Source organism: Lissotriton vulgaris, chromosome 5 (assembly GCF_964263255.1).
Source record: "Lissotriton vulgaris chromosome 5, aLisVul1.2, whole genome shotgun sequence".
NCBI lineage: Eukaryota > Metazoa > Chordata > Amphibia > Caudata > Salamandridae > Lissotriton > Lissotriton vulgaris.
Genome location: NC_141693.1, coordinates 706,121,092 through 706,135,098, shown reverse-complemented (window position 1 = coordinate 706,135,098; position 14,007 = coordinate 706,121,092). Strand labels below are relative to the sequence as shown.

General features: G+C 44.9%; 1 protein-coding gene across 1 annotated transcript in view; it reads left to right on the top strand.

Moving 5' to 3' along the window:
• Positions 1-14,007, top strand: part of LOC147711417 (polycystin-2-like protein 1) — a 3,079,390-nt gene that overhangs the window by 1,633,851 nt on the left and 1,431,532 nt on the right. Inside the window, 1 exon segment of the mRNA XM_086920165.1 lies at positions 638-758. Coding sequence (XP_086776291.1) covers positions 638-758 — 121 coding nt within the window.

Here is a 14,007-nt window from a genome sequence, read left to right as displayed (position 1 = left end):
TTTTTATTTCTACCAGTAAGATTCATATTTTCCTGTGATTTGTATTCAAACTAAAATGGATTACTATATCAGTTCTAAGTAGACCTGGCTGCTTGGAAGCCGCCATATTCTGGTAATACAATTGTATGTATATATATTTAAGATGATATTTTTATAGCAAGCTAATGACCATCATTTTTAGGTAGCTGCACCAGGGTTTCTTTTATTTATTCATTTTTATTGTTGTTGCATATGCTTTCAATTCAAAATCAAAAATAACCACTGTACTGCTTTTGTAAGCCAGACCTATTTGCTTTGCCAATGCTTGTTGGCGGATGGGAATTACATGGTGGCTAGCACGACAGCCCACAATCCTCACTTATTAAACAGGGGCTTCTACCATTTGCCTAGGCCTTTAATACATAAGTCGTAGGAAAATGAAATGTACCAAATTGTGCCTTGTTACTTTGCCGCATGCTTTTATTAGTGGACTATCTCCTCACTAATATGCTATTTTTGTTATTATAATTTGAACTTTTGAGATTCAATGCAAATACGTTAAAAACAAAATACAATATATAGTCCTTTTAAAACAGCGTACTTGTTAATGAATGTAAAACCAAAGCTAACCAGCGCTCTTCCTCCTTATATCTCCTAGATTCACACAATTTAGAATAATTCTGGGGGATTTTGACTACGACGCAATTGACAATGCGAACAGGCTATTGGGACCAATATATTTTGTCACCTATGTGTTCTTTGTTTTCTTTGTATTGCTGGTAAGTAAAAATGTCAACAATGTCCTTAATAAAGAGCATTGTGAATAACATGAATGCAGTGTGTTAATAAGTAATCTACAAATGTTAATGCATGTGTATGTGGTGGAGGAAGGTGAGAAACTGCATATATATGATACCCTCTCCCCCCATTTGTGGGTCAACAGCACTCACTACGCATAGATTTTAGTCATACAGTGTGGAGACTAGGTACATGGCCATGGTACGTTGCACAAACCATAACTCGTCCACCCACCCGACACCCAGACATGCAGGTACTATTACAACATGTATTGCCAAAGTCAATACGTCAGGTACGTAAATTTAGTTGTATATATTTATTGTATATAGTGTAAACAGAGTTTGAGTAAAAGATTAATATCACCATATTTATCGACATTTAATGTACACGTACAATAGAAATATTGAAACTGACTAGAAGGACGTGGAAAGGGAATGTAAAATTATTTTCTTTCAAATACTATTTATAGAATTTTTAGACAAATCAAAACACAAAAACTGTATTACACCTTGACCTGCAATACGAAATTAAATGCAAACATTAGCTGCTCTAAAATTGAGATAAAACATATGAGAAACTATAGTTATTTTATATCATTAACATAATAAGCGAAAGAAGATAGGAATATTCCAAGTATCTTTATTCATAATATTGGTAAAAATGCATGCTCTATTGCCATCAAAAACATTGTAAAGAAAACAAAAAGAAGAGTATGCTGATTTGTGTTTACTATTCATGTCCCTGATTGCAAATGTAAGATATGTTGTCATTTTAACTAGTGAAGCTCTGGCTGGGAAAGTAAAAGGTGAACTGCAAGTCCTCTTGGGCCTTATTTATGAAGGTCTTGCGCCGCCGGTGCGTCACTTTTAAAATGGGAAAAAGTGATGTACCAGTGGCGCTAGGCCTTCATAAATGAGGCCCATGTATTTATGAGCCATAAGCTGGTTCCATAAAGTAGTGTACAAATATTTCAGAAGCAATATCTGCAGCGTGGAGAGTACAAACTAAGCACATATGTCACATAATGTCGATGGCTAGCATCCCCAGTCTGAAAATTGTTCCAGCACATCTAATTTGGGGTGCACTAACACTTGCTTGTACTTAGTGCATTCCAGACAGCAGTCATTGCTCTGCTATCTCCTAGTTTATCGTTAGTGTTCGTTATTTCCCACGACACAGCTAGGGGAGCAAGGAGATGGAAGGCATCTAGGTGCTGGGAGTTGTCTGAAAATGTGAAATAGGCTGCGGGAGAAGACAACAAGGCTGTGTACTCTGGAACTGAATTGTATACAGACAAAGGAGCAAGCGATTCAAGTGCAAGAGTAAATTGCAGTGGCAGTTACTTCAGGCTTTACTCATCTGACAGATTTTCTGCATGTCTATTAGAGAAAGTCAAACAAAAGGAGCACTAAAAAAAGTGGATTATTATGAGGGATGGACGGTCAGTGGCCGCCCACCCCAAGGAAAAATAACAATAACTTGTCGGGATGAACCCTAAAGTCACACAATTAACATTAGCTATGGCACTGAGCATACAGACTTAACCAAGGGCAACGTGTAAAGTATTTATGCATTACCAAAGCAGTAATAAAGTGAAGGTACCAAGCAATATAAGTCCGAAAATTTGAAAAACTGTGTAAATATTAATGAACAAAATGAAATCAAAATAACAAAAATCCAATAAGGTGATCAAGAGATATGATTTATAAAAAAGATTTTACTAAAAATACCATCAAAAAGCATTATTAAGCACCAATGATAGCCTATGCAAGCGGTGTACTGGGACCAAGTGGCTATTTCAGGCCGACCACAATGGAGCACAGGTCGGCAAAACCAAGGAGGTTTGTTTCAATCAAAGATTTTATCTTCTGCTTTAGTTTTTTTTATGGAGCTCAAAATCCTCTGACAGGGCAAGCCTGAAGCCCTATCTGAGAAAGGTTTATCAAAATCAGACACCTTTACCGTGATGTGCTATTGACGGCTCTAGAATTCTTGAAAGTCCTCACTTTTCTTTTTCTTTGTCCTCATTTTGCAACAGGTAGCGCTTGCCCTTCCGATTCATCAGTGTATCCCACCAATCCCACAGGTGCACTTCAACCTGAGCAAGACCTTCTCCAACACGTGTTCTTTGTATCTAGTGACCTGATGACTTCATGGCTTTGGTCAACCAGTATTGGTCATCGAACAGCCCCCACCTGCTTATCTGCCCATGCAAAATCTGCCACTTCCACCATTGGTGTAATGGCAGCTAAATCCCTGCACTTCCCACTGATGAACAATTCCTATCCAACCCGCCCGCCCATAGTGCTGAGTTTATTCAATCTGTAAACTCTGATGGGACGCGGATACCTATTTCATTCACAGCTCCCTTCTTACCAGCAAAATTAAGTAAAAAAAGAGTGAATGCAATTTCTTGGGTAGTTTAACCATGGCCCCTCTATCGTCCAGGACACCAAAAATCACCAATGCAATGCTTACATTATTTTATCTATCCATTGCCTCTGATAGAGCCTTACCCACTTTCTGCCAGAAAGGCTGAATATAGACCCCTGGTTCACCAGCCTCAACATCCTTTTCGGGGACCAGTATGCTCTGTGCAAAGTGAACAGATGATTCTTCTTTAAAGATGAGAATTTCACTGTTTTCTACAAAGGACTTCTTAGAAAAGGGCTTTCTGGTTTGCTATGGTATGCACATAATCCAGGCAGAATCCACCACTCTAGTCAGGATAAGGGGATTACACACTTAAAATAACCCCTGCTCACCCCCTTCGTAGCTTGGCATGAGCAGTCAGGCTTATCTCAGAGGCAATGTTTAAAGCATTTGCAAATAACAAACAGTTAATCATTGAAACATTACAAAAGGACACAACACCAGTTTTAGAAAAATATCCAATATTTATCTGTGTAAAATAAGACCAAAATGGTAAGCATCCAACATACAATTAGCAAAATATAAATAATGCGAAAATAGGCTTGATATACAGTTCCTTGAAGTCGTAAGCAAACAAATCCAACAGGTCTGGCCCACCACGGCATCTCAGGCCAGCTAGGGTGTCTAGGAGACCCGTGAAACAGTACCTTTTGAGATGCAGGGTTACGGGCCTTACGGTGAGCACGGGAGAAGCGGCGTCAGGAGACATCGGATCCAGGCGTCGGGATACATCGTTTCCAGGTGTCGGTGCAGGAGACTTCAGGCCCTGGTAGTCACACACGTGCAGTGTGAAGCGGAGTGGTGCGATGTGCGCTGCCCTCAGTTCGCGGTGCAGGCAGTGGCTTAATGATGGTCTTCCAGTGGTGTCAGTGAGACTACGGCTGCAGGGCACAGTGGGTTAGTGCTCTGTGCGGTGCTAACAGATCACAGTGCAAGCAGCTGCGTTGTTGTTGCTGAAGCGATGCAGCACGAAATGGGGCAATGCAGTTTGCGGGGCCCATAGGTCGTGGTGGAAGCAGAGGTGTTGGTTGAGGATCTGGAGTTGATGTCGCTGGTGCCAGTGGGCCAAGGCTACGGTGTGGGACGGGCGGTGCATTATTTAACTTACGAGCAGTACCCTCAAACCACAGTGCAGGCAGCTTGGATCTTCCTCATCGGTGAAACCAGGGCTGCTTTGTGAAGCGGGATTGTGCTCTGCATTCTCCATGAGCTGTGCCCATGGGTCACGGTGCAGGCAGCAGCATCGGTGACAGTGTCATAGGTGATACCAGGGTGGCGGTGTGAAGTGAGGTGATGTGGAGTGTGGTGCCCACAGGTCATCGTGCAAGCAGTGGCTGGTAGCCGTGTTTCACTGAGGCTTCGGTGAGACCAGGATTGCAGTGCGAAGTGCAGTGGTGCCCTCTGCAGTGCCTTCTGGTCACAATGCCGGCAGCGGCGTCGTGGATGGCGCCAATTTACCTTTTTCCTATGTGGCAATTGAAATATTCAGTTTGAGAAGCTCTACCCAGAAGATGTTGAAGTCTTTGATTTCCATGAGACTTCCAACAGGAGGCAATCTCTACATCAAGCACTTGGAGTTAATTTGCATGCAGAAAGAACAGTCCAGTCCTTTACTTTCCCAAGACAGAAGCAGCAAATGCAGGCTAACCCAGCAAAGCAACAACAGCTTTGAGTACTTCTTACTGGCAGGTGTCTTTAGTTTAGCAGCAATCTAAAGTTCTTTGGTCAGGGCCCCAATATTTATACCCCATTTCAAATTGAAGTGGGTACCAACCAAGTTCAAAACTCACTCAACAAAGAAGTACTAAAGACATAATCCTATCTACACAATGTCCAAGATAGGCTGGAGTTATCCACATGGGAACGGTAAATATCATATCTACTTCAAACCAGAAGAAAACAAGGGAAGTCAGCAGATGTCTTAATACTGCCCTCACACACTTTGCAGTGTCATGCTTCATCATTGGGCCACCTCATACATTGTGTAGATAGGATTATCAGCCTGATTCATGAACGGGCCGTTTTGCGAGGCTCAAATAGCGAATCATAAGGAATCGCTATTTGAGACTCGCAAAACTGTATTTATGTAGGACTCGCAATATTAATTGCGATTCCCACTGATTCCTTATTTGCGATTAGCTAATTGCTAATCGCAAATAAGGAATAACTCCCCATGCATTCCTATGGGCCAAAAGGCCCATAGGAATGCATGGGGAGTCATTCCTCATTTGCGATTAGCAATTAGCTAATCGCAAATGAGATTGCGAGTACAAGGGTGCCAGGGGTGTCCAAAGGACACCCTGTAGCACCCCTGCAATGGAAATTAACACAGGTGTTGCACACACACATGTCCAAAGGACATGTGTGTGTGTAACATGCAACTCAGAAAAATGCATTTAAATGCATTTTTCTGAGTTTTCACAATTTACCACGAGGTTTGACCTTGCGGTAAATTGCGGGCCGAAATTGCGATTTCGCAATTGGAAAATGGATGATGAATTACATTTAAGGAATCTCAAATAGAGATTCCTTAAATGTAATTCCTCGCAAATATGCGAATTAGCAAATAGCGATTTTTGCATTTGGGATGTTGAATCCCAAATGCAAAAATCGCACTCGCAATGGGCCAGATTCTCAGAATCTGGCCCTTTGCGAGCCGATTTAGGCTTCATGAATTAGGCTGTATGTCTTTAGTACTTCTTTGTTGAGTGAGTTTCGTTTGATAGAGAGGGAGTCAGAGAAGTCTTAGTTTATCAGTTTGGCCCAGTTTATTTCTACTGAAGTATGTATGTATTTGTGTGTTATTGTAAATTTTGTAAATATTCAACAAGAAGCTGATTAGCTTGTCATTGATTTAATACTGGTTTTAGATGTTTTTATATGTATAAATTGTATTTTATGTCTTTTATGATGAACTAATCGAATAAAGACTTCTTGAATTGAAGTCTTAGTCCCTTTTTTGCCTGGCTCAGGCCAGGCTCACCACAGGGGGCGGAGACAGCTTTGTGAGAGGCAGCCCCAGTCCATTCAGGTGCAAGCAACAACTCCTCCTACTGCTCTAAATGCAGCAGGTCTATTCAGTCTGGTTATGAGTCACCAAGGAAAGGCAGGGCATACCTCAACCCCCCTCTTTTGTTTGTCTAGTGTAAATGCACATCCACTACTCCTGTCACTCTGAACCCAGATGGGAAATACACAAAAGCAAAGGAGCACAGGATGTTTAAGCAAGAAAATGCCACTTTCTAAAAGTATCTATAACAACAAGAAGGGGATGCCAGTACTGATACAAGTAACCATTTAACAATTTAAGACACTCAACCTGAAGTAAAATTCAAGGCTTGGAGCTGATCAGTAGCTTTTATTATTTTGCTTAATGTTATCAAAGAACAATTGGTTCAAAATTAAACAGTATTACATGCTAGGTACAAAAAATGTGGGAAGGAAAAATCTATCATTCTATCAGGCATGTCACAAGCTTACAACAATCAATCATACAGGGACAGTGGGGGACATGGAAACTCGTATATTACAGTGGACAGTATTTACAGTGAACAGACAAGCACAAGAATAGTGCAATAGGCCACAGTCTGCTAAATTTCTAAAAAGTTTAGTTATAGAATTATTTACATAAACTGTACATTCCTAACGCAAGTTTTAAATAATCACAATTTTTGATGCAGTCAACCAAAAAGATGAATAAGGTAATGTACAACTAAGGGTGAAAAAGTGGCAAAACAATTCAGGTCAACTTGTCACCCAGGCAGACTTAAAGGTGGTGGAAGGCCTACGCGTTTCGAATCCTACAGGTGTACGAGGATTCTCATCAGGGCCTTTGGTTCAAAACACGGTGTTATAACATCCGAATGTAGTTTTTCACAGCATATATACTGAAGGGGGTATTTTGTACCTGCTACCGTGTTTACAGATGATGCTTTACCAGGTGCGGGGTCACTTTGGAAAGGCTGAAGGGTTCCTAATATTTTAAAATCTCTATTCTTATTTATAACCGATGTCCCTGTCCTTAGGGTAGCTGTCGCTTTATTTGAGACACTGTCGCCGTGGGAGAAGAAGTGAAGTTGAATCAGAGGCCGTGTTTTAAATTACGGCGGGCGTGGTCCGCTAACCGTGGTTGCAAACGTTCAAACCATTCTACGATCCGTCAACATTACACAGCACGCTGCAGAAAGGTGATTTATTCTTTCAAAGGTTCAGGCTGGCGACCTTAGCGACGGCGAACGCGAACAAAGTGGTAACCTTCAGGCAAGGGCGCCCTTGCCTGAAGGTTACCACTTTGTTCGCCTGGGTGACAAGTTGACCTGAATTGTTTTGCCACTTTTTCACCCTTAGTTGTACATTACCTTATTCATCTTTTTGGTTGACTGCATCAAAAATTGTGATTATTTAAAACTTGCGTTAGGAATGTACAGTTTATGTAAATAATTCTATAACTAAACTTTTTAGAAATTTAGCAGACTGTGGCCTATTGCACTATTCTTGTGCTTGTCTGTTCACTGTAAATACTGTCCACTGTAATATACGAGTTTCCATGTCCCCCACTGTCCCTGTATGATTGATTGTTGTAAGCTTGTGACATGCCTGATAGAATGATAGATTTTTCCTTCCCACATTTTTTGTACCTAGCATGTAATACTGTTTAATTTTGAACCAATTGTTCTTTGATAACATTAAGCAAAATAATAAAAGCTACTGATCAGCTCCAAGCCTTGAATTTTACTTCAGGTTGAGTGTCTTAAATTGTTAAATGGTTACTTGTATCAGTACTGGCATCCCCTTCTTGTTGTTATAGATACTGGCTCAGCCATACTGATTAGAGCCACCCCTTTGTAGTTTTCTGGACTTTCTAAAAGTGGCATTTTCAAACACACAATATAGAAATCATCTTTATTTTTAAAACATATTTTATTTGCCAATTGCATACACATCGCAGAGCTCTACACCAGAGGCATCTGCCGAATCATACCTTACATTTTCACAGGAGCAACTGACTTTTGTACGTGTCATCCAAGGAAATAATAAAAATACGCAACGTAATACAACCAATCCCCACCCAACTCCCCACTTCCTCTCCCTGCCCCCAAGGTCACACAGTGTCTGCATAGTCCTTGCCACAGCCTTTATACAGAACAACAGAGTCTTAGCACGATAGCACATGCCTCCTCGGATCTCCCCCACCCTGTGCCCCCACATCCCGTTGTACATCAAAAATTATCCCAGTGGATGAGCATCTACAGCAGTTGGTGGCTCCAGCCACAGCCCCCGGTAATCCGTCCAGCTTATCCATATTTTGTAATGTTTGCGTAGGCAGCCCCTGGCCACAAAAATTGGCTGTTCTAGCCCCATACAAAAACCTAAGCCGTTTTTCCATGCGGTCACCTATGGGGCCCGCAGCGCCGTCCACACCCTGGCGATATCTCGCTTTGCCAGTGTGAAGCCAAGTTGCATGAGGTGTCGTTTGTAAATATTGCCCCCTAGTTTTTCTATGACGTGGAGCAGAGCTAGCCGCGGCATTCGCGGGAGCTCCCACCCCAGGACCTCCGACAGACAGGAAAACACCCCCCTCCAAAACCGATCCAGGGAAAGGCACTGCCAGGTAGTATGTATGAATGTGCCCTCCTCCCGACCACATCTAAGGCACTCCGGGGAGGCAATCAAGCCTACTCGGCACAGTCCAGCCCGGGTAAAATAGACCCTGGGCAAATATTTAAACTGGATGAGGCAAGGTGCATCGCTATAGCCGCTTAACTTGGGGCCGCCAGAGCCTCCCTCCAGTCCTCCTCTTCCAACTCGCCCACATCTGTCTCCCAGTCCCCTCGCAGCTTCTGAAGAGTGGTGGAACAGTGTGTAACTAGAGATTGATAGATCCGAGAGATCTTCTTGGTCTCCAAATCTCCCATAAAAACTCTTGCCTCCAGTGGACTGAATTCAGGGAGAGATTCCAGGCCTTCCAGGCTAGGGGACAAAGCATGGCGAAACTGGAGGTACTTGTAGAATTGTGACTGGGACATAAAAAATTCCCTCTGTTGGTCCTGAAAAGACTTGAGTGTCGTGCCTCTCAACATCTCCTAGGGTCGAGATACCAATATCATCCCATCACCGGAAACCCTGAAGAGCTGCCGGCTCTGGTAAGCACCCATTGTTCCAAAGGGGGGTCTCCCCAGTCAGGGTATTGCACCAACCCATGCGGCACAGCTCCTGCCTCCATATCAGGAAAACCACCCGCGTGGCCGACGCCAACCTGCCCTGCAACGGCACCAAGTACAAAATAGTATGTAGTGTATTAGACCCCATGAGTAGTTGTTCCAGTGCATATGCCGGATCCCTCCTGTCTCCGTACCACCATTCATTGAGGACAAGTAGGTGCGAAGCCTGATAGTATGAAAGGATGTCCGAGGACGCTAGTCCTCCACAATAAGAGGATAAGAAGCATGTTCATAGGGCCACGCGCACTTTACTCCCCTCTGACAGAAACTGCCCAAGCACAGAATTCACCAACCGGAATCATCTAGGCAGGATCGGGTACGGGTGATTCTGTAGCTGGTAGAGCAGCGAGGGAAGCGCCACCATTTTGAAAATTGCTGACCTGCCATACAACATCAAGGGCATACAGGTCCAGGGCTTGAGGTCTGCACGGACTCGCTCCCATACCGGTGCCAGATTCTGCTCCCAGGAGACATCCGGCACATCAGAGAGGAACACTCCTTGGTATTTCAACACCCCCAACAGCTAACTTAATCGCGTTTGCCCAAGCGCCCATCCTCGTTCGATCTCCCAGAACCCACAGTGTAGATTTGCTGGGGTTCATATATAATCCGGAATTCTCTCCAAAGATCTGCATGATCTGTAGAAGACGCGGCCCTGTCTTGTCCAAGGCCGTGAGGAAAAACAGGACGTCGTCAGTGTATAATGCGATCCTGTCAGATAGATCCGGAGCCCATTCGAAGCCCCGGACCTGTGCATCGATGCGCACCCATGCCGCCAACGGCTCCATAGCTAGCGCAAATAAAATACGGAGACAGGGGGCATCCCTGTCGTGTGCCCCTCTGGATTGAGAAGATGGAAGAGGCCGCACCCACCATCCACACTGTCACTGTCAGGTTTGTATAGAGGAGCATTAGTTAAGAAAGAAAACGTGGGCCCAAGTTAAGTCTGCTTAATAATGTAAATAGATAACCCAACTCAGGGAGACGAACGCCCTGTCCATGTCAGCTAAAAGGAGAGCCGCCTGTTCCCCGGTCTGTCAAACAGCCGCCACCACCACATGCGCCCGCCTTATATTATGCCTGGTTGCCCTCTGGGGCATGAACCCAGTCTGATCGGGCTGTATAAGCGTCGATATGTGAGGCAGAAGGCGATTGGCCAATGCCTTGGCCAAGATCTTAGCCTCCACGTTAAGGAGGGAGATGGGTCAGTAAGAGGCCTGTTGTTCCGGTTGCCGGCCGGGCTTAAGAAACACCAACACCTCCGCGTGCCTCCAGTCCGGAGGGAGCAGGCCCTTTTCCCGGGCCTCCTCTACCACTGCCTGATAGTTAGGGGCCAACTGCATATTATAGCGTCTAAAAAATTCACTCGGGAACCCATTAGGTCCGGGAGCCTTCCCAGAATTGAGCTCACCCAGGGCTGTGCCCAGCTCCTCGTCAGTTAGGGGAAGCTCCAATAGGTCACGCACCTCATCTGAAACCGCTTTGGGCAGTAGGTCGACTAAGAATTTATTGACGGTGGTCGCTGGCAAGCATTGTCGGGTAGCATAGAGATCTGCATAGTAGGTAGCAAAGCTCTCTGCTATAGTGATAGGGTCAGTGATCGGTACCCCCTTCTCGCCCAGGAGAACCGGAAGGGCCTGGGAGTGGAAGGTGTCCTGACAAAGCCAATGGAGCATCTTACCGGACTTATCCCCGAAATTGGTATACCCTGCTGTGTGTTGTTAGCCAAACTTGACGGGCTTCGTCCATCAGGATGAGGTAATTGCAAATTTTAAGGTCAAGTATGTCCCCTAACGTGTACCCCAACGTCTCCATGTACGAGTTTAAAGTGCATGTAACTTCCCTCCGCAACCGAATCCGGAGACGCAAATACATTTGCGTCCAACGTCAACATGTCCTCTATCAGATCCACCATGAATGGATTGATAATTCAGTTCCTAACCATGCCATGCCAACGTCTTTACATGGTGCACTTTCACGTTTTCCTGGCTCTGCAGAGCTAGGCCCTGATTTCTGCCCTCGAACCACTTCTGTCTCTGCCTCTGAAAGCTGCAGCATGGAGATGCATCCTTGACCTCTGCCTTACTTCCTGCCAAGCGAATCGGTGCCTGGCTCGGCCTGGCCTGCCTGCCAAAACAGTATTTTGCCTTCAAGTTATCAGCCAGCCTCCTCGAAAACACATTCCAGTCTAATGAAATAGGTAAACAGCTTCCCGGCTGCAGAGCAAAGGGCCAAGCCTTTCTGTCTCCTTCATGTAATTCATTGCTCCCGTTACCATGGTAGGCCCATGGCCCCGCGCATTGCACTTAGACACATATGCATTCAGTATAGAATAAGCCTCTGCCCGAGAGACCTTTTACTTCAGATTAAACATTCCCCAAATACAAGATATCAGACATGTTATAGGAACAGGTCGATCTGACATGCCAGACTTCTGTCTCCCCTACTAGTGCTAAAGTCAAGCCCTCAGTTTTTCCTAAGATACACGTCAATCACACGTCATACCAGCTGCGGGCGCACCCAGGTCATAGGTTTCAGCTGACTCTGCAGAATCCTCTATGCACCCACCCACTTATGACACGTTTCTGTGACGTTTCCAGCACACACCTCCGTGCACACCCTTGTACACGCCTTTTTGCTACGCACATGTGTTCTTATCATATTCTTTTCATTTGTCACGCCTACTGTATCCATTACCATTGCACAGTTTTACTATATATGTCATGTACTGTTAATAAATCGTTGACATCTTTTTGCCATCATTGCATATACCCCCGAACCCTTGTATTGATGGAATTGATTTCCATGGCTCGAGCCATCCCGATTAAAGCCCGTATGACTCAGACACCACGGACTCTGACTCTCATTTGATTGAGCTATCTTTTACTTGTCAGTTATTATATGGAAAAACTTGTACGGTAAATTATATTTACCACATAATTTGGCGCCCGAATAGGGACCCTCCCCCACCCCACGCGCCGGCGATGCGTCGCAGGCTTTGCCCCCTACCACAGCCGTGACGGACTCCTATGCGCATCTGCAGGTTTTCCTGTATCTCCCTCAGGCCTACGGAGGTGACGGAGACTGCGGTCGACATCCAGACGAGGCGGTGAGGAGTGCGGAGGATCCCGACCAGAGCCCAGCCGAGAGAGCAGTGTCCGAGGTGTCCAGAGGCCCACCTGTCCGAAGCGTCGAGGCGCATGCGTAGTGCGCAGCAGCAGTGACATCGTAGCAGTCCAGTCCAGTCGAGTTTCCGAAGCCTTCCGTTCCGTGCTTCCCGGTGAGTACCGTTGCTGGGGACGCATCAAGACGGGTGCATTAATTTGTATCCGGTCAAGACGGGTTTGGGTACACAGATCCGGTCTGCACTGTTTTAGCAGTGTATCTGTACTGTTTAGCAGTACATCTAGTAATTCAGTTATTCAGTGATTCAGTATTTTTGTTATAGAATTTAGTAGTCAGTATCTGTTTGAATTGTTTCAATGTGTTTAATGTTGTGGTATGAGTGATTGTTTGCATTTCATTACTGTGTTTATTGTGTTCGCGTCCAGAGTAAGGTAACCATGCCGTTATTCTCAAAGTTACGACCGATAGGAACTAGGAAAGGGATACTCGAAGAAGCAGTACCCGTCCCACCTAGGGACACTCCAGGTCATTTTATGTACCACAAGCATGGCTTAGATGCCATACTGTACTTAGACTTATGGGTGGACTATACGAAAGACTTGGAAGAGAAACAGAAATGGCCCGTTACAGGGACATGGGATGCCGAGTGCATCATGAGAGTAGAAGAAGCGTTATGGAAAAAGAAAGCCAGACAATCACAGAAAGATGCTATAGAATTGTGGCGCAAAGAATCGCATAGACGGACAGAGAAAGAACTCAGAAAAGCAGAAAAAAGTAGAGAGGATTCCGAAAAAGCTAGAGAAAAGGAACTACTAGAAGAAGGAGAACGAGTCAGATTAGAACAACAAGACCGACAGAGAAATGCCCTTATCACAGGACTGTATCCAGTTCTAGCCAAAGGCCTGCCCAGGGCGACCCCGGATATGCCAAGTGATCTGCCGCCACCATTAGTTCCGACTAAAATCCGTCACAAACAGACCGCAGCAGACATATTCCTTTCTTCCTATTTAGATGATATAGCTCCAGCTTATACTAATGTACATGTGTTACCCGTACCCCCCGATAACAATGCTCAGCACCCTGTACCGGCAAATCAAGCCACGACCCCTCCACGTCACCAGTTTCCTGCACATGTTGCCACTTCCCCTACTGGCCTTCCTGCTACTGTTCCCCCTACTAATCCTTTTTCGACAGATGCAACTCAGGGTTCAATCCCATTACACATACCCGCCATTCAGTCAGGTTATGCTCATGCTTCCGTTTCAGGAGGTGCCACAGGTGGCCTCCCCCACACTCCGCCACAATTACATCGATTGACAATGAGAGAATTAGCAATGCAGCGTACACCTAAAGCAAGCACAGCTGAAAAGCTCAAACAAACAATTGGAGATTGTAGATACGATCCTGTCCCTGGCAAGCAAGGGGATCTGATGTTGGCCTCGTTGCGTTT